Source organism: Manacus candei, unplaced genomic scaffold (genome assembly GCF_025592945.1).
Source record: "Manacus candei isolate 608988 ecotype Guabito, Panama unplaced genomic scaffold, ASM2559294v1 h1tg000071l, whole genome shotgun sequence".
NCBI lineage: Eukaryota > Metazoa > Chordata > Aves > Passeriformes > Pipridae > Manacus > Manacus candei.
The window spans coordinates 1,835,160-1,854,274 of record NW_026138119.1 but is presented as its reverse complement, the minus strand read 5'-3'; the positions used below and the strand labels follow the sequence as shown (position 1 = coordinate 1,854,274).

The window sequence follows — 19,115 nt, the reverse complement described above, 5'->3', positions numbered from 1 at the left end:
ATTTCATAAACTGAAGAAATGGCTTTCAAAATGTAGAAGCTGCTTTTCTAGAAGAATCAAGTCTACCCTGTTTCTGACTAACCCAATCTTGTTTTACCCATTATCTGCTGTTCCCATTATCATAACACAAAGGGAAGAAGCTCTTAATGAGCTGGTTTTGCAGTGGTACCATGCACAGTGTTTCTAGGCAGCATTGTGTGACTGCGGTGGAGAACTGACTGTGCTCTGCTTGTACATCTTGAGTGGGAGGAGAGGAAAAAACACCTCAGATTACACAAGAACCCAGCCTTCTGCTCACTACCTGGGGGTCTTACCGTGTCATAGAGCTGCTCCACTGACTTACAAACTCCTGCAGATGTCCACCCTGCTCATCTCCAACCCTAAATCACCCCTGGACTTCTTGCCACAGAATAATTAGTCACCTTCTGTCACTTCTGAACTGAAACAAGTGGGGACTGGTCAAGCTGTGAATACAGGCCACTGTGACAAAAGACAGCTTAGGGCTTTTTCACTAGCCACATGCTATGACCCAGTTTTTGAGGAGTGGCCAGTGACTAGAGATGCTTCAGTTCTTCCAGCCTGTTCAGTGTATGATTGATAACAGATGGGTGGAGGGATCAGTCAGTGAAATGTGTCATCTCCAGGCAACGGCGACCTTTAGTGCCTTCCTCAGAGTGCTCAGAACTCCATGGCTTCTCCAGCGAGGGGGTGGAACAGGGAGGCACATTAATACTGTTTTGCATGAGAGTCATGGTGGATTGGAGTTTAGTTGAAGGCTAATAAAAGCAGCAGTTAAATAGATAAAAGCTAAATTAAAATGTTAGTGCTAAATAGAACAAGACAGATTTTTTGTCTAAGGCTGAAGCTTGGCAATGGAGCAGGTACCTCTTAATTGTAAAATAAAGTGCCTTTACCAGAATTATCATTATATTACTGAAGCATTTAATTTCACTAGCTAAAATATCAGAGTATGAGATCTCTGCAAAGCTTTTATCTAGTTTGAAATAGAGAGGCTTTTCCACCAATTATGTTCCTGGTTGTAGAGTATTACAGAGATGAAATACAATGGCTTTCAAATTACATTGTGGTGGAGAACACTCAGCCACGACTCAAAGCTGCTGCTTTGTTGGTGTCTGAAAAAATGTAATTGAGATGGTAACCAGAGGGTAGCAAGGATATTGGATTGGCTTGGTAACGAGGAGGTGCCTCAGTCTGAGTGACAACTGCAGGGGCACAGAAGCTGGGGTTGCCTGTGGGGTGGAGCAAAGATCCTCCTTGCACAGCTAATACAAGTGCACAGGGGGATTTCTAGCAGAGCAGGGGGATGTGTTTCAGGAACACAACAGGATGGCCCATGAAGATGCAAACACTTAAACCTGTCCCATGGATAAATCCAACTACATGCAGGGAAAAATAAAAAAGAAATCAGCCTTTGGCTATGTACACCTGTTGAGTACCCTGTGCCTACCACAGAGCCACATGCAGCACATGGAGCACTAAGGTTCAGTGATCCCAAACCGTCATGGACCAGTTCAGTCCTGCTGCAGCCTGTGCTGCTGCTGTTAATGATTTGCAGGGCATCAACTTCCATCCCAGGCACGCTTTCCTGTTTCCATGTTGCTGCCCCCCAGGGCAGTGCTGGTCTCCTGCTTGTCTCACTTCCTTGCACCCAAGCTGGTGGCAGGAGCAGCTATGAGCTGGGGCAGGGAACATTCTTTGGGGTTAATCACTGACCTGTATGTGAGCAGTGCAGGTGCACTGATGTCCACAGCTTCACACCTTGCTGCTGACAGCACTGCTAGCCCATGGACGCTGGGAATGGCACTGGGAACAGAGCAGGGGTCAGGAAAGTGGAACAAGCATCCTCCCTGAGGGTGGTTACTGCCAAGCAGGGGGACATCAGCGTTTCATAGCTGTATTTGCAGTGAGAAAAGGTGCATTCAGGTGGGTTCCCACTCTGTGTGTCTGCTTTTACAGCTGTCTGTAATGAGTTCTTCATCTTTCTTTACCTGTCTGTGAAGTAGTTGCACACCCAGGTACTGGCCCCATCTGCTCGCCTCTGCCTGTGCCCCTGGCTGTGATGCTCTGGTACAGTTTTGATGATAAGACCTCTATAACAACAAGTACTGATACTGTAAAACCCTCTTTTTCCATAATTCCCGCTATCTAAACCCAAGCTCTTCTCTCATCACGATTCAGTAATCTCAGTAGCTCCCCTGAGGCTAATGGTGTCCTTGAACTGCTTAATATTCTGGAGTTTTGGAAATGGCACAATTAGCATTGAATTTCATTTCTCTTACAGTAGCAGTCTCGTTTCCAAGTTTGAGCAGGGCTTCATGGACAATTTGAGGAGAACCCAGAGACCTTCCTTTAGCAATTGCAGTTTTATTGGCACTCAATAATCTCTAACCAAGGCCCAACTGGTGAGAAGCAGCGTGTCATCCATGCAGTGCCTGAATCTGCTCAGGGGTACACACCTGGGTAGTGCCAGCTGGGACTGCCAGGGGCAGCCTGGCAGGAGAAGGGTGAGCTCCCTTCTGTTTGTCTTCACTTTGCTGTATTCCAGAAATGCACATGATACAAGAGCTCTTGGGCAGATTCCAAAAGCCATTTGTGCTCTGTGTGTTGTTCAGAACAACCAAGACTCTTTCTGAAGTCAATGGGAATTAAGAATTGTCTGCTTTAGAAAATCCCTCTTAATAGTTGCATCTGAGCCCTGGACCTGACTCTGCTGATTTTCCTAAGGAGGCAGGATCTTAGAGCACTGCTTGCCAAGTCTTCACTAACAGACCTTCCCCACACAGTCCCTGTGGCCTTACAGGGACCGACCCCCTCCGAGCTCAATGGCCTGTTCCTGGCTGGAATTGCTGTGCTGTTGCTGCTCTCAGATGCAAACACATGCTTTCAGTGCAATGCTTGGAGGTCGACTGTAAGTCACTGGGCTTTCTGTAAGAAATGTTTTCTCAAGTGGAACTGTTGGAGATCGATAGTATTAACAGCTACACAGGAAAAGTCTCCTTGCTTGGGAATAAAGCAGATTATTTTGGTCCCTGACTGTCTCAGACCAGCACATAGCAAAGCTGTTCATGGAAGTTGCTGGCATTGAGGAGTGGAAAGGTTCAGCTGCACCCAGGGCTTGAACTAACAAAGAACTCTTTGCCATGAAGGAGAACAAAGCCTGATTGCACCTAGCAAAGGACTCATGGAGCCTGGCCTGCACAGAGCTCAGCATCCCCCATTTTCATTCTGGTCTAGTTTGTAATCAAGTGCTGGTTCTGAATGCAAATGGAGATCAAGTCTTCATTCTAGCTTGGATTTTGCTTGCTCAAAGATAAAGGTGCCAAGTCCAGCTTCCTGACTCTGCTGTGGATATGCAAAGAAAATGCTAATTTCCCTGGTAGGTGGTTAGGAGAAACTACAAGGCACAGAGCTGGTGGACAGCACACGAGATGCAGATGGGGTGTGATAGCAGGTTTGGAAGCCAGGAGATGTTCCCTCCCTGCAGCACTTACCCAGAGCAGGTGTTAGTCATGCAGATGTAGCTTCTCCAGATTCTCAACAGCAAGCTGGATTCCTCCTTCTCCTTTGGATAGGTATCCACGCTGGGAGGACATGCTCAGCATCATCTCCTTCACATCCCAAGGTCTGGAGGCTTTAAGGAGGAGGCTGCAGAGCAGCACCAGGTGCTGGGAGTGGGGAACACCTGGCCCTCCTGGGAGCAGGGGCTGGGTTGACTTGGTTATTGAGTTGAACATGTGGGACCTTCTCTCCTCAGCCTTCTCCATCTTTACCTCACCTGCCTGCTCTGGGCCTCAGGAGCACCAACATTCCCTCTCCATCCCTGCGCTCAGGTGGCTCCCAGCCTGCCTCTCTGCTGCCTCCGCTGTGCCGTCCTCCTTCACTTGGGCACCTGCACTGAAATAGCATCCTTACATAAACACAGTGTGTTGCATTATTTAGAGGCCTGAAGCCCTGGCACCTGCCTTTGTCAGAGCCTCAGCATGGCCGTGGGATTAGGGTTTCTCCCTGTCTCTGTGCTGTGCCAGTGTGAGCCCCTGCCAGGACCCCCATTAAGCCCCCACCCCACGCACTGCAGCCCCCGCAGCCTCACCGTGGTGGGTCCTGCCTGTCTCCCATGGCCATGGACTGCTCGTGGGCTGAACAGTGCTCTGCTTCCTCGAAGAACACCATCACAAACACACCTGTGAAGAGCCACAGAAGAAGAAAATTTGCTTTCAGTTTTCATTCTCTCTCCAAGCCAGCAATAAACACCAACTCCCAGAGACAGAGCAAAAGAGCCCTTTTAATCACCTGTCCCATCTCTCCCTCCTGCTTCTCTGAGAGCACCAGCTTCTCTTTTTCCTCTCTGGACAGCTTAGCCAAAATACCTGAAGTGATCCAGGAGCATCTCCCCTGCTGTGGCCTGTCAGGCTCAGGGGGAGGGGTGGGTAGGAAGCGAATACACTACAGGGATTTTGGAGCAAGCAGCAGAAATCCTCAGTTGCCTCCTGCTCATGTCTTTGTAGGAGCAGTATCTGGTGGCCTGGCCTGGCCCTGCCAGCGAGGTGCTGAGTAGCTGTCACTTGGCAGAGAGTGGCTGTAACCAGAACAACTGAATGAATGAAATAGAAAATGAACATTCTTGCTTTGTGAGTGAGAATCAGACACACAAAATGCTCCGGTACCTTCCCACAGCCATACAGGGGGTCTGGGGCTTTTCCATGAAGCTCTGAGCTTGCTGCAGAGTCCTGGCTCCTGCTCTTTAGAGCTTTGTTGTTTGAACATTGATGAGCAAGGTTTAAAGCAATCCAGTCTCCTACCTTGCTTCTTGGCCTACATATCATCTGGAGGACAACTAGGATATTAAACGTACTAAACCAGGACTTTCTCTTCAGGGCCTCATGACACCAGTGTTTATAGGGAAATAGAGAATTACTTGAAGGTATCACGGTGTATAACTGCAGTTTCACTTCTCAGGGTTATTTCAGGTGAATCTGACCTGCTTCTAATGAAATTAGCACTTTTTATCTGCAATAACCTAGCAGCTCCTTCAGGTAGGGACCATTTTCATGCTCGTGTGCACTCTGCCTGGTACATGGACTCCGTTGGGGTGGGGTCCCAAGACACTACTTCATTACTGAGCCTAATTAATCATCCAAGGCACTGCAGAGGGAAAAGGTAATTTGTTTTCTCCTGCAAAGTGAATAGAGGTAGGGAAGAAAATAAGCTTCCCTGTGAGCTGGGGTTGGCCTGCCCTGGCCAAACAAGGACTGAAGGGCCATGTGTGGGAAAGCTCCCTATTAAACCTGGGGACAGCAGGGAGCTCCTGGAAGTGACAGTCACACAATGGTGCTTTTGTCAGAGAGGCACCAAAGGCCAGATGATGTCACCTTGTACTGGGCTGTGAGGCTGCTTGTGCCTCTCAGGATGGAGCTCAGCAGCATTGCACTATCTCTTTAATAGGGAGGAGGCAATGAAAAGGCTGCTTTTATCCCACCCTTTTTTAAAGCAGACGGAGTAGCTTTGTTCTAGAACAGTCTATGGGTTTTCAGAGGTGGAAAAGACTAATTACAGAGCCTCTGCTAGCCCTGGTCTCCCCACCAGCTCCCATCACCTGCAGGAGCCCTGCTCACTCCCATAAGTGTAACTCTGATCACTGTCTGCTCCACATCCTTTGGACTGGCTCAGAGGAATATCTGAACTCCAGCCACGTCCTTTGCCATCTCACTTTAGATGGAAAGATCAAGTTATCCTTAAAGGCTCTATGAGGCCTTAAAGGCAGTCTGAGACCTCCCAAGGGTAAGATCTATTGAAGATGAGGAGAAAGGAGATGAAGAGGAAGGCCTGTATTAACATATCCATCTGAATGCTGTGAAGCAGAATTTTTCAGATGGCAAAGGAGACCTGGATAAAAAACAGCTCTTTCCCCTCCTTCTCTTTACCTGACCAGCCAGGGCAGCATCCTCACAGCCCCTGCCCGAGCTCAGCCAGCACCACTGGCCACCCAGGGATCCTCTCTGATGGCCTGGGGTCACATTTCCTTGCTGCCCTTCCAGGGACCCCCAGAAACCCAGGAGGGCTGTGATAGCTCCTCAGCCCCCTCAGCTCGCTGCGTGGGCAGCAGTGTGCGGCATCTACAGAGGGTTTGCTGGATGGTGGAAGGAACTAATTTAAATGAGAAAAAGAGACTTTGGGTACGTTGCCAGCATTCTTCTTGCCTATTGTACTCCCCCTTCGGTTTCTGCTTTCCACTGAACAGTTTTATGTTTCCAAGGATCATAAATTCTCATTTTTCCACTGGGCAGGAGGTGCTCTCCTGGTCTGCAGCGCTTCCTGCGTCGCTTTTGTGTCCGTGTTGCCCAGTTACTGCAGCACAGCCCCAGACTATGCCTGGCCACATTCACAGCGGCCACGGCCCCAGGAGCGTGTGCTCCGACGGGCACGGGGAGTTCAGAGGATTCAGACAGGCATAGGGAGTTCAGAGGATTCAGACAGGCATGGGGAGTTCAGAGGATTCAGACAGGCACATGCTTCCCCAGAGGGACAAAGGAAGGGCCATAACCCAGCGGTGTCCAGACGGAGCCGCGGGGAGGGCAGCGCTGACCGGTGACCGCAGCGGCTGTCCCGGGCAGGTGGGATGTGATGCTGAAGGAGGGATCAGAGGCTGGACCACAGCCTGCTGTCCAAATGGTGTGGGAACTGACACTGCTCCTTGTCAGCTCTGAGGCGACACACAGAGCTCAGCTAAGCTGTGCTGGCTGGGAGAAGAACTCTGGGGTTTTCTGTAGCATCAGTTCCACGGGCAGCACTCCCAGCACCCGCCGTTCAACCAGCAGCTGAGCTCATGCCCTGTCCTCACTGTCCTCACAGTGTCAGTCACTTTGAAATTAATCACATTCCTGAGCTTGAAATACTTGGATTTATCATTTTAGTTCCTAAGGTGGCCCTGTTATAGTCCTGGAGGTCGCACACCACAGTGGAGGGAAGGATGCCAGGCTGGGAGCAGGGATGGGGGTCCTGCCAGGGGGACGCTGTCGGGGGGCAGAGCCGAGCTCATTCCCACCTCCTCATTGCCATGCTCCCTGTGTCCGTCTGGCAGGCTGGGCTTGGGAAGGGGCTGGGACTGGTTATTGTTGAGGGGTTGTTTATGGACACATAGATCCTGCACCCTGCCAGGCCTGGCCGGGGCGAGGGGAGGCCGAGGGCAGGGCAGCAGGCTGAGGGCTGGCTGCAGAATTTATGGCTGCAGGAAGAAGTCGTCCATTTCCAAGCCTGTGGCATCTTCCTTTGGGCATGCAAATAAGTCCGTACCCAGCTGTGATTGGGAGCATTGACACACTTCTGTTTAAAAACCTGGAGAGCCTCTGCCTTGATTTCCCTTAATACAAGTTAAAACACCATTTGAACCGTGGCCAGGAGCATGTTCTGGCCCTGCTGCTCCTTGTTAATGAGGAAGATGCATTTTTTGGAAGCAGAGTCTGCCTCTAAGACCTGCAAACTCTCTATTTTATGACAGTTTTCATTTGCATAATGAAGGCCCTGATACCTTCGGTAATTAATCACATTAAGAATTGCTTCCTTGAATAACTGTATTCATGCAGGTTGTTCCTAGTGCTGGAAACTGCACATGATTTCCAATGTGCATTAGCCCAACTTTCATCAGCAGATGGAAGCTGGTAACTGCATGTGTAATTTATATCTGCTTGGGTGGAATTATCCAATGAAATATGCATCACACGGCGCCATTAACATTTCTAGTCATACAGTCTTTAGCTCGTGGGTAAGTTAATATTACATGCCAACAGTGTCTGGGACCGTATGAAAGGCAAGGACTTGAACATGGGGATTTAAAAGCAGAAATGGAAAGTATTTCAGGTCAGACATAGAAGATATAGAATTAATGATGCTGCTAAAATAAATGAGATTAATTGCCCTTTTTTGACCTGCATTTTTTTTTTATAAAGTCTCCCATCTTGCCTCCCTAGTTAAGAAAGCTGCCAGGCTGCTGAATTGCTGCCTGCAAGGGCAACTGCAGATCCTTTAGCATCCACAAAGCTTTCCCCCATAGGACAGCACGAGCAGCAGGGGAATAGCGATTGAATTGTGGAAGGCAGCAGAGATAAATGCTGCTGTGTGGGTTTGGATTGTCGGTAACCTTGACAAATCTGGGGGAAAAAAATCACGTCAATTCAATAGCAAGAAAAAAATCAGTGGCTACACTTCGCTTTGGTGACAGTGCCAGGTCAGCCAGGAGCCTCGTGCCGGGATGGAGGTTGGTTTGTGCATGACCATTTTATAGGAGAAAGTCTGCAGCCTTTGGGTGCATTTTTCCATGTGCTTTTTTGTCCTTACAGAAATCACAGTTCATTAAAATACTGATTCCTGCTTGATAGGAAGCAATTAAATGAGTGACGCTGTATCCCATCTGCCTCTTCTGTGGAGAGGTGGGGAGAGAGTCCAGCCCCACCTCACGTGGGGCTCTACCCATCCCTGCTCTGGGAGCACAGTGCTCTCACCCAGCTGATGTTCCTGCTGCCTGTGCTGGGGCATCCTACAGCTCCTGATGCCCTTCAGAAAGGATTTTGGGGCCCACTGAGTTTTAACTGGTTTGGGGCTGAGCTAATTCCGACCCCAACTGGGTCCCAAGCCCTCCTGTGTCCTGACCAGGTACTCCCAGGAGGATGCAGCAGCGGCCACGAGCTGCGTGGAGTGAGAAGAACCAACAAACTCCTTCCTCACTGAGGATGCTGTGGCAAAGGGCCACAACCAGCTCACAGTGCTGTACAGCTCTGCCTGGAGCTGAACCCTGTACCTGTCCCGAAGCCAGGCTGGGGAGGTGCTGTGTGGGAGCTGGCTGGAGTTCCCTGGGATTAGAGCCTTGCCATCCCTCCTGGCAGCACCCGCAGATGCGCTGCCGCTGCTCCCAATTGTTCCTTTCTGTCCGAGAGAGAAAGAAAAAGCATCTCTGCAAAATCCAGGCTTGGACTTTGCTTAAAGCCTTTGAGTAAAGAGCCTTGTTTGAATGTAATTGCACCCCTGTTGCTACAATGGGAAAATACACTGTATTGCTCTTTCTTGGAAAGCTCAGCTAGTATTTTCCCAGCCATTTGTGTATAAAGAAAGATAAACAGCTCTCTAGCGGGCAGAACAGTCTATCCCGGGTTTATTGACATTCACGGAAGCAGGCAAGGAGAAACAGTTGGGTGAGTGCAGGGGAGGGGGAGCAGCTGGGCTGGGGGCACTGGGCACGAGGGGCTGCTTGGGTGGAGGGTGGGAGAAGCCCTCTCAGGTGCTGGCCGTGGTGGGCCCATCTGCCTGGCCTCAGACCCACGCACAGCACATCCCTGTGGGCCCCCCTGGCAGTCTGCAGGATGCCCTCACCACCTCACCCTTCCTCTCACTCCTCCCCATAAATAAAAAACGTGTATAGCAAATTTAGTTCCAGCTTCACACGCAATAGCGCTATAGATAGATTTTTAAAGAGCTTGTCTGAAAGTAATAATTCATGGGGAGATCAAAAGGCTGTGGTTTAATCCAGAGTCTGTCTGATACCATAAACCTTGCAGAGTGCTAACAATTCAATGAGCAGCATCAAAGGCCTGATACACATGAAAGCCACCCAATTTTCTGTCTGTAAGGTTTACACAATGGGTGCTGAGGAGCTGGGAAGATCTGCGTCTTCCCTGCAGAGCTTGGGTGACAGAGCCACACACAGTCCTTCAACTTCAGCCTCCCAAAAGAGGTGCCTGGACTCTGTTAACACCTCAAGTGCTCTCTGCACCTCCACTGACTGTATAAAGAGATCAGAGTTCTAATTAGGTGTCTAATTACATGGCCTAGGTAGACTTCAGACTGCACTTGGCTGCTTGGCGTCACCTTGTGCTCCACACCCAAAAATCACACGGGCTGCATTAGTTCTCCAAAGTGACGTGACAAAGCAGTGGATTTCAGATAGGGAATGCAAAAAATATGGGGTATCAAAATGCTGTATTTGGAACTGAAAATAGTGCCTAAAATGGGGGCAGGAAGGATGAGTGCTGTAAACACCGGTCCCCAGAGTGGAAGGGCTCTGCCATGCTTCTGGCTGTCAGTTAAAGCAACATTTAAAAGCCAGTGTTTAATTTTTAACACAAATGGAGGTGAGCTCAGGCTGCAGACACCTGCAGGTGAGGAGCTGGGTTTTTCTCCAGAGATCCTGATCCCACAGAGGTTAATGTGATTATGCAAATGGCTGAGCTATAATTGCGTTACTGCCGCCCATCTGGCCCTCCCTGCAGCTCCTGAGTGATTTTATATTCCCCATGCACCGCAGCACTGACACACAAGGGATGCCATAAATCACTGCTTGGTGTTTGCTGGAAGTGCCACCTCCCCATCAGACCTCGGGAGCAGAATCCTGCTGGACCAGGCATGGCCAAAACACATCAGGAAAGTTCTTCCCAGATCCAAATTAAATGTAGTCCAGAGGATTGAGCTCTACTAGTCCTCTCCCAAGGGATGCTCCTGACAAAGCCAGGATCCTGCCCCACATTCCAGCTACAGCAGCATGTCCTTCCTGACATGGTTTTTCTTGGTAGAATAAAACAAATTCCCACCTCCCTCAGCAGCTGAAGTTAAACTAAACCCTGACATTTTCACCTAAGACACTGGCTACCACACACTGTCCCAGGTACCCCCCAATACTCTTTTAAACTTGGATTTTTCTTCTCACCAGTATGAATTCAAAGCCAAGAACATTAAGAAGAAGAAGGTGAGCATCATCGTGTCCGTGGACGGGGTGAAGGTGATCCTGCGCAAGAAGCAGAAGGTGAGGCTTCTCCAGCCCAGCCAGGGCCCTTGGGGCCAGGGCACCTGGGATGATGGCTATGGCCATGGCTGAGTGTTACTGCTGCTCAGGGTAGTCACACTTCTAACCAAAACTGGCCTTCTCTTATAAACCACACAGAATTTTCACAAGAAAACACTACAGTTTCCATCCAACTAATAACAACCTTGCTGAAAAAGAGTGTGAAGAGGATTTGGTTTTTTCTATCAAAAAAAAATGCCAAGCTCTAAAGAAATACAGTTTCTTTTTGTTGCTAATACCAGTAAGCTTTTTCCATGATGCCTGGTCTGAGCACCCCTCAGCTCTTTGCCCAACTGAGCTTCCCACTGAGCAGCCGGATCCAGATCTCCTAAGCCCCAGTTCAGGGCCTTCTTCCCCAAAACATGGAACTCTTCTGCATATTTGATGCTATAAATTAATCTTAGGGACCATTTTCAGCCCTGAAGGCTGTGATCAGATATGATAAATGATCCAAAAAAATCCATTTCCATCCAAGATACTGTTAAAACAGGCGCTGCTCATCTAGTCACGCTATAGCTTGGATTTTGGCTGGGGTCAAACACACCATTCCCCAGGTTTCCTACCATCAGCATGGTGGAGTTTCACCTTTACCTGATTTACTGTAATTTTCTTTCTGCCCTCTTCTAACAGAGAAAGGAGTGGACCTGGGACGAGAGTAAGATGGTGGTGATGCACGACCCCGTGTACAGGTACGTGGCGGGGGATTCACACCAGGGAGGCCCAGTCAGCCCTGGGTGATGTGCACCATCCTCCCACCTGCTGAGATACCTCCACCACAGCTTTCCAAAGGACCATCTAAAATTAACGAGGGTACAGAGTTACTGCCGATGGGGAATCCTTTTCATACATTTTTGAGAGCGAGATGGACTGATCTCGCTTTGAAGCTGGCTCTGCTTTGAACAGGGTCACCCAGGTGACCCCCAGAGGTGCCTCAACCCGGATTACTCTCTGATTCTGCCTCTGAAGACAGGCCTCCCACAGTTTTCCTTCAGAGCATGGTTCTCTGTGTGCTCCTGAAGAAGTGCCTTACTCTCAGGTGTAAGTGCTTGCAGGGAATTAACCCTTATGGACGTGGTAAGAGAGCATTACTTTCCATAGTGCCTGCCATAGGATCTTGAGGAATTTCAGAGACCACAAGCCCCATCTGGTGCCTCAGGAGCCCTCAGGGATGTGAAGGCAACCCCAGGGATGGTGTGTGGCCTGAGGACACAGTTAAGAGCACAGAGTGCTCCAGGCTGTTAGATCTGCCAATAAATAATTGTATCACGAGCACAGAACCCACAGGACTGGGATCCCCAACACTGGTTTTAGGGGTCAGAGCCCTTGGCAAGGAGATAAGGAGCAGAGGACGTGCTGATGCATTATCCATGCCCACTTCTCACCTCTGACTTTCTTTAAAGATTATTACAGCATCTACAACAACTGCTCCAATTGCAAGTTCAACACCCAAAAAATTCCAGTGACAGAAAAGAGTAGAAGAAAAAGAACATTTCAAGAATCCCTTTGGTTTCTTCTCTGTTCAGAGCTGAACTCACTTGTCACGTTTTTACCCAATTAAATCAAACATACAAAAAAGTCTTCAAAAATGGTTTTGCAGCTCAGGGAAGAGTGTCAGCCTGAATATCAGAGAGAGAAATCCTCCGAGTGCACTCAGCATCCCTGGGAGAGGCTTTTGTGCTGTGCCACCTGCCTGCTGCCCAGGGGGAACCTGTCAGGTCCCCAGGCTGGCTGCCCTGAGGGGCAGGACACTCATCATACAGGCAGTTCTGCCACGCTGCAGCCTGGGCAGGGGTTAATTGCTGGGGCTAAAAATAGCCATACGCTTTCCAAGACTATAGATTTTTTCACTTTCCCACAGCATCTTTAAAAAGCTTTTGCCTGCCTCAGAAACCAGAAGGTTTTCCATCAAGCCTGAAACACTCTCTAAATCCATCGCCTCCTGCCTTCAAAATTGCAGGAGGGGCTGTGCAGCAGCACCGCCTCGTTCCTCCAACCCTGGAGCCCACCCATCCTAGGTACCCACAGGAGCTGAGGTGGTCTGGAGGGCAGAAAATCCCCTGGCTGTTTAATTCCCTTTGTCTCTCTCCCACTTAGAATCTTCTACGTCTCTCATGACTCTCAAGACCTGAAAATTTTCAGCTACATCGCAAGGGACGGCGCCAACAACTCCTTCAGGTGCAACGTCTTCAAATCCAAGAAGAAGGTAGGACACTCCCAGGGCTGCACCCGGGCCATCCCTGGGAAAGAGGTCTATGAGGAGCCTCACTCCTTCCCGTGCAGGAACCTAAATAGCTGCTGGGTTAGAGGGTGCAGATCCCTGGGGAGACACCAAGGCAGTGCCGGTGCTGGACGCCCCCAAAACAATGTGCCTGGTGCTCGTCCCCTCCTGCCCTGCCCGGGCAGCGGCACAGTCCACACAGGGATAGGAACACCGAGATCCAGAGTGGGGAACTGGGAGGAACAGGAGGAGGCCTGGCAGCATGGGGAGGGTTCCCGAGTGCCCCGTGGGTGCGGGGTGGTGGCGGTGGCAGCGCGGCCACCCCGGGCTGAGCGGTGCGGGGTTGCTCCGCAGAGCCAGGCGATGCGCGTGGTGCGCACGGTGGGACAGGCCTTCGAGGTGTGCCACAAGCTGAGCCTGCAGCACGCCCTGCACAATGCCGACGGGCAGGCGGACGGGGCCAGCGACAAGTCAGCCGAGGAGCAGCCGCTGGAAGGTGACTCGTGGCTCCCCTGGGACACGGGCAGACCCCCCACCCCTCAGCAGTGGGTGTGGGGGTGCTCTGGGGTGGGCAACTGCAAGGTCGCACGTCCCTCATGTGCTTCGGACCCCTTCAGGTAGGGGGCATGGGGAATCTGCCCTGTCTGCCCACTGGGCACTGGGGAGGTGGAGCTCCCTCATCCAGCAAGCTCAGGGTCTGCAGCCCCTCAGCTGCCCTGCTCCCTCCCTCCGGCCCCTTCACCACATGCCAAGACTTGGAGCAATCCTGGCTGTTGTCCCTGAGCTTCCCTGAGCTCCCAGCCCTGCGCGGGGCCCCAGCTCTTCCTGCGCTCCTGCACGGGCAAGGGGGGCTCGGGTTCATGTGTCCGTCTCGTTTGAAGTCCACCAGATAAAGGGCTCCAAGATCACGGATATGGACGAGGTTGGCATCGACACTGAGGGCATCTGTATGCCTGAGAGGGGACCCAGAGAGCTGCCAGGTGCCAGGGGGGACCTTGGCATGCTGAAACCTGGGCAAGCCTCAAAGGATAAGAACGGCCAGGTAATGGGGGGGAGGGCTGGGGGACGGTCCTTGTGCTCTGCCGCTGCTGGGGTCCCTCTGCTCAGGGTCATTGTATCATGGCTTGATTTGGAGGCACTTTCATGGAGACCCCATTGCAGACACCCCACCTCTGGCTCCCTGCTCAGGACAGGCTGTTTAGCTCCCAGTTTTCCCACAGCAGGGCTGTGTCTCAGTGCTGGGGCAGGGCTTGAGGCGAGAGGCAGGAGTGGGGCCGCGGCGCATGGCTGAGCAGGCTTCAGACACAGCCAGGGTGGATTTCTGTGCCCCTAGAGCTGCTCTGCAGCAGTTGCTTGTCCAACTCCCTCAGCAGCAATCCCCAGCTCCCCTCACCACCCAAGCCCAGGGAGCAACATCCCAAGGGGGCCCAACTCTGACAGCAAAGGTACCCAGGGCACATTCAGCACGAGCAGTGGTTTTGCCTTAATGAGTGGCTGCTCCACAGAGCTCTGGGAGCACTTCCCAGGGGCCTGAATGGCATCGCTTCAGCTCACACAATCCTATGGCTCGCAGGACCTGGCTGAAAACAGCTACACTGACATGCACTCCATGGGATTCATTTGCGTGCCTGGAAAGGCCGGGATTTCCTGTGCATTCCTTCTGGCTCTGCCCAGGCAGGGGAGGGCAGGGGCAGGAAGGGCTGCAGGCACTGGCAAATGCTCCAGGCACCAGGATACCGCCCAGCCTGGGCAGCCACATCACGGAAAGGTGGTGGGGTGTTTGGGTCACTTCCTGCTGTCTCCTCCCAAGGGGACCTGCCCTCCCCAGACACAGCCAATGCAGCCCTGCCAGCTCTCTGGGAGCAGGAGCCACTCCAAAACACACTGTCCTGGGGATCACACAGACATGCAGAGCCTGACACCGAGCCCAGGGCTGCCCCCTCAACATCCCCCTGAGTGCCAGGGGTGCAGGGGCCCCTCTACTACACTGGGGTCAGAGCTGTGGGGAACCACAATCCAAATCCCAGCCTGAGCTGGTTGATCCGCTCACCTGCCCATTTCTTTGTGCCCAGGATGCCGAGAACTGCTCCCTACACCTGGCCAGCTCCCAGCAGCTGCTCAGCCCGAGCAGCCCCTGCTCCTCAGCCTCCATCACCCCGCTGGCCTCCCAGCACTGCCTCCAGCTGCTCCAGCAGCAGCTCCTCCAGCAGCAGCAGCAGACGCAGGTGGCTGTGGCCCAGGTACGCGCCCTGCCCTCCCCTCAGGGGGCACCAACACTTCTCCTCTCCCTGCTCCAGCCTGGCCAGGCTGGGCTGACAGTGGGGCAGGTGGGAGCAGGCTGGGGCCCTGGCAGCACTGCTGGCAGCATTCCTTGTGGCACAGCTCACAGCAGGGTTTGCAGCTCCCCTCGCAGCATCGCTTGCAGTGCAACCCGCAGCCTTGCTTGTGGCATCCCGTGCAGCACTGCTTGCAGCACGGCTGAGCTCCCCCCGACCCGGGGCTGGCTGCACGCACGACCTCACACCGCTCCGGGAGCATGGCAGGGTCCGGCAGAGCCCCCAGCTCCCATTTCACCCTGTTTCATCCCGTTTTTGGATGGAAATCATTCCCCCTCGGTGACTCTTCCCCCAAACCAGCATCAGAGCGGGGAGCCCCGCGGCTGGGCACCTCCCCTGCTCGTTTCTCGTTAGCGGAGGGACAACAGACCCCACACACACACCCGGGGGTGCCGCTGGACCAGCTCGGGGGGGGGCACCGGGGGTGCCGCGGCGGGGCCGGCAGGGGGCGCTGTGGCGCCGCCGCTCCGCCGGTCCCGGGGATGCTCCGGGGATGCTCCCGGGATGCTCCGCCCGGCCCGGCCCGCATCATCCCTTCCCTCCCCGCATCGCCCCGGTCCGGCCCGCAGGTGCAGCTGCTGAAGGACCAACTGGCGGCCGAGACGGCGGCGCGGATCGAGGCGCAGGCCCGGGTGCGGCAGCTCCTGCTGACCAACCGCGACCTGCTGCAGCACGTCTCGCTGCTGGTGCGGCAGCTCACGGTGCTGGAGGCCCGCGAGGAGCAGCGGGACGAGCACCGGCAGCCGGGTGAGCTCAGTGACCCCCCCCACACACACTAAGGTTGCTTGGGGGCTGGGGTGCCCTCAGTTCCATCCCTCTGGACCATCTGCACACCCCTTGTGGTCACAGGGAGCAATTGGGGTCGTCCCAGTACCATCCCAGCAGGCTCTGGGTGGTTTTGGGGCATTCCTGCACCCCTCAGTCTAGGGGAGCAGCTGGGTTGGAGATCCCCGGTTTTCATGTGTCCCTTTGTCCATCTCTCACAGTTGACCGCTCCTTGCAAAACCTGTCCCTGGCCCAATCCCTCTCCCTGAACCTGAAGAACCACTACAGCCTGGACGTCCACCTGCCGTCCACCTCCACCCCCGCCAGCATCCTGGGCAGCCCCGTGGCCCCCGGCTCGCTGCCCACCCTGGGCCCCAGGGACTCCTACCTCAACCTCGTCAGCCTGGACAGGGGCAGCCACCGCTACAGCAGCAAGGAGGGGGACGAGTGCCTGGCGGTGCTGGAGGGGCAGGATGGGCTCAGCCGGCGCGTGGAGGGCTCCGAGGTCAGTGACTTCGCCTTGCTCAACGGGAGCAGCCGCCAGAAGGTGGATGACACAGACAGAGGGGACGAGGACAGGTAGGATGTGCCACCTCTGCGTCCCGCCAGCTGGCCTGGGAACACCCTGAGTGGTGCAGGTAAGTACTTGCCCATCACCTCCTCTCTCTCTTCGCCTTCCCAGGCGCCAGCCACCCATTCCCAAGCTCAACCCGCCACCGCCCATCCTACGCAAAAGGTCAAGCAAGACCTCCCCGAGCCTGGAGGTGGAGGTGAAGCCTGAGAGCGCTGCCAGCCTGAGCCTGCCCAGCGCCAGCATCTCCAGCCTCACCAGCATCACTGCCAGCTCCCTCACCCTCTTGGACTCTGAGGCGAGGACTCCCGCACGGAGCGCTGCCTCCAGCACAGAGCCCGGCCCTGCTGGGACGTGCCAACGCAGCCTGGGCAAGGACAGGACTGGAGAGAGCGGGCCAATGTCCCCCTTGGCCAGCATCCGTGACCCAGCAGCCAGCGAGGCCCTGGCCAAGGAGCTGGCAGCCCTGGGCAGCCCCACGGACAGCTCCCTGCCCTTCTCCCCTGCGGACGACACCTGCTTGCACATCAGCTTCTCCGAGGATGAGCTGGACACTGCCGTGGGGCCCAGCAGGGTCCTCTCTTAGTGGGACTGCAGTGGGTGGCAGCTGGTGGCAGCAGCCCCGGCAGCTCCGTCCACAACCCTATGCTGGGGTTGGGGGTCCCTGTGCCCAGGCTGCGAGGCAGGTCCCCTTGCTGTCCCCATCCCACATAACAGCTCCCCCCACCACCTATGGGGCCACCGCACAGGATGGGACCTGACCAGCCCTGCCCTTGGTCTGCACCAGCTCACACTGCCATCCACTGTCCTGTCCCTGCTCACACAGCCAGGGATGCTCCACGGCAGAAAATCCCTGGGAACTGAAGGGTGGAAGCCCTGGGTGGGGCACGGCACAGGGCTGGGGACACCCACACAGAAGGCTGTTCTGGTTCACCAGTTGCTGCCCTTGGTAGCCTGAGCAAGGCCATGTGGCACAGCCACAGTGTCACTCCCCTGCCCAGCTCCCCAAGGCGGGTCCCAGGCTGCCACCCCACTGCCACCATGCTGGGTCTCTCCAGAGCAACCTGTGTCTACCAGTGCCACGCTGTGCCCAGCCCAGCTTTGGGGACAGCAGCCCCACCACTGTGCCCCCACACGGCGAAGCCACCACTGCCTCCCTCCACAGGTGCCTTTTCCCACTCTCCAGCACCCACTGCCCACATAGGCTGGGACCACCACCTGAGGCCACAGATGGGTGCAGGGCTGGCCCTGGGAGCCTGTGGCAGTGGGGGGTGACCCCCAACGAAGGGAAAGGGTGCATCCCATGTCTTGGGCTCTTGCTGGTGGCCGCAGGCAGGAGGCTGCTCCTTGCACTGGTTTAGGGTGTTACAGTGTGGTTTGGGTTTGTTCTGGGAAGTGTGACTGTCCTGGAAGGAGTTAAGGTCTAAGGAAGAGTGTTGGGTGAAGGGCAGGTTTTGGGGAGGGAACAAGGGGATCCTTATCCACCTTGGCTGGTTGTGAGAGGGTGTTGGGAAAGTGTTGGAGAGTCGAGTTGGGAAGTGTCAAGCAGAAATGGAGACTTGGGGCAGCCACGCTACCTGTCCCTGACACTGCTGCTCACACAGGGAGATAGGGGTGACAGGACATGCGCCCCAGAGCCAGCCATGGCAGTGACAGGGCTGGGAGGGGGCTGGTGACGGGGCTGGGGGCTGTAAAGCTGGGCTGGGCTGTCCCGTAGTGCAGTAGTGACAGCCCAGCCCATCCGTAGGATGACGGGTCCGTTCACTGCGGTTCCATAATGGACTTTTAAAGGAAAAAATAAAGGTGTCGGATTTGCAGAGCCAGTGCTGTGTCTCTGCCCCACGGGGCCCACGCAGAGGGAGTCCTGAGGCTGTGGAGTCAGGCTCTGGACTGTACAGGTATTCCCAAAGAGGGAAGATCCCTGCTGGGAACGACGGCTGAGCCCCTGAGCTGCCAGCCCACTCCCTACACCCTCCCCATCCTGCAACCCCAGTGCAGGTCCCAGCAGCCCCCTCTGCTCCCCCTGGCAGGGCCAGTGACAGTGGGAGGTCCTGTGTCCCCACACATGCTGCCACAGGGCAGAGGGATTCCATAGTCAGGGATGGGCCCATCTCCAGTGAACCCCTCCTGTCCCAGGCCCAGCAGCACCCCCACGGGCTGCATGGCACTGACCACCACCTGCCACAGCTTCCACCAGGTTGCCCTTTCTAGGCCCCATTTCTGCTCCCAAAATAAATCCTGGCCCCAGCACACAGGGTGTGAGTACAAGACGGGAGTAGGCAAATGGCAGGCAGGTGGCAAAGCTTGATGCAGGATGGGATGGGACCAGTGGCATGCCAGGGTTCTGGGACACCCCAGGGGCTGCCTGCAGCCAGGACA

The 19,115-nt window shown here is 54.2% G+C and overlaps 1 protein-coding gene across 1 annotated transcript in view; it reads left to right on the top strand.

The window, feature by feature from the left end:
- Nucleotides 1–18,553, top strand: part of LOC127479970 (carboxyl-terminal PDZ ligand of neuronal nitric oxide synthase protein-like) — a 28,583-nt gene extending 10,030 nt beyond the window's left edge. Inside the window, exons 3-11 of the mRNA XM_051807532.1 lie at nt 10,715–10,807; nt 11,477–11,535; nt 12,941–13,049; nt 13,419–13,560; nt 13,946–14,106; nt 15,137–15,304; nt 15,970–16,147; nt 16,387–16,744; nt 16,848–18,553. Coding sequence (XP_051663492.1) covers nt 10,715–10,807; nt 11,477–11,535; nt 12,941–13,049; nt 13,419–13,560; nt 13,946–14,106; nt 15,137–15,304; nt 15,970–16,147; nt 16,387–16,744; nt 16,848–17,322 — 1,743 coding nt within the window. The 3' untranslated portion in view covers nt 17,323–18,553. The remainder of the gene's footprint in view (nt 1–10,714; nt 10,808–11,476; nt 11,536–12,940; nt 13,050–13,418; nt 13,561–13,945; nt 14,107–15,136; nt 15,305–15,969; nt 16,148–16,386; nt 16,745–16,847) is intronic.
- Nucleotides 18,554–19,115: the final 562 nt, after the last annotated feature.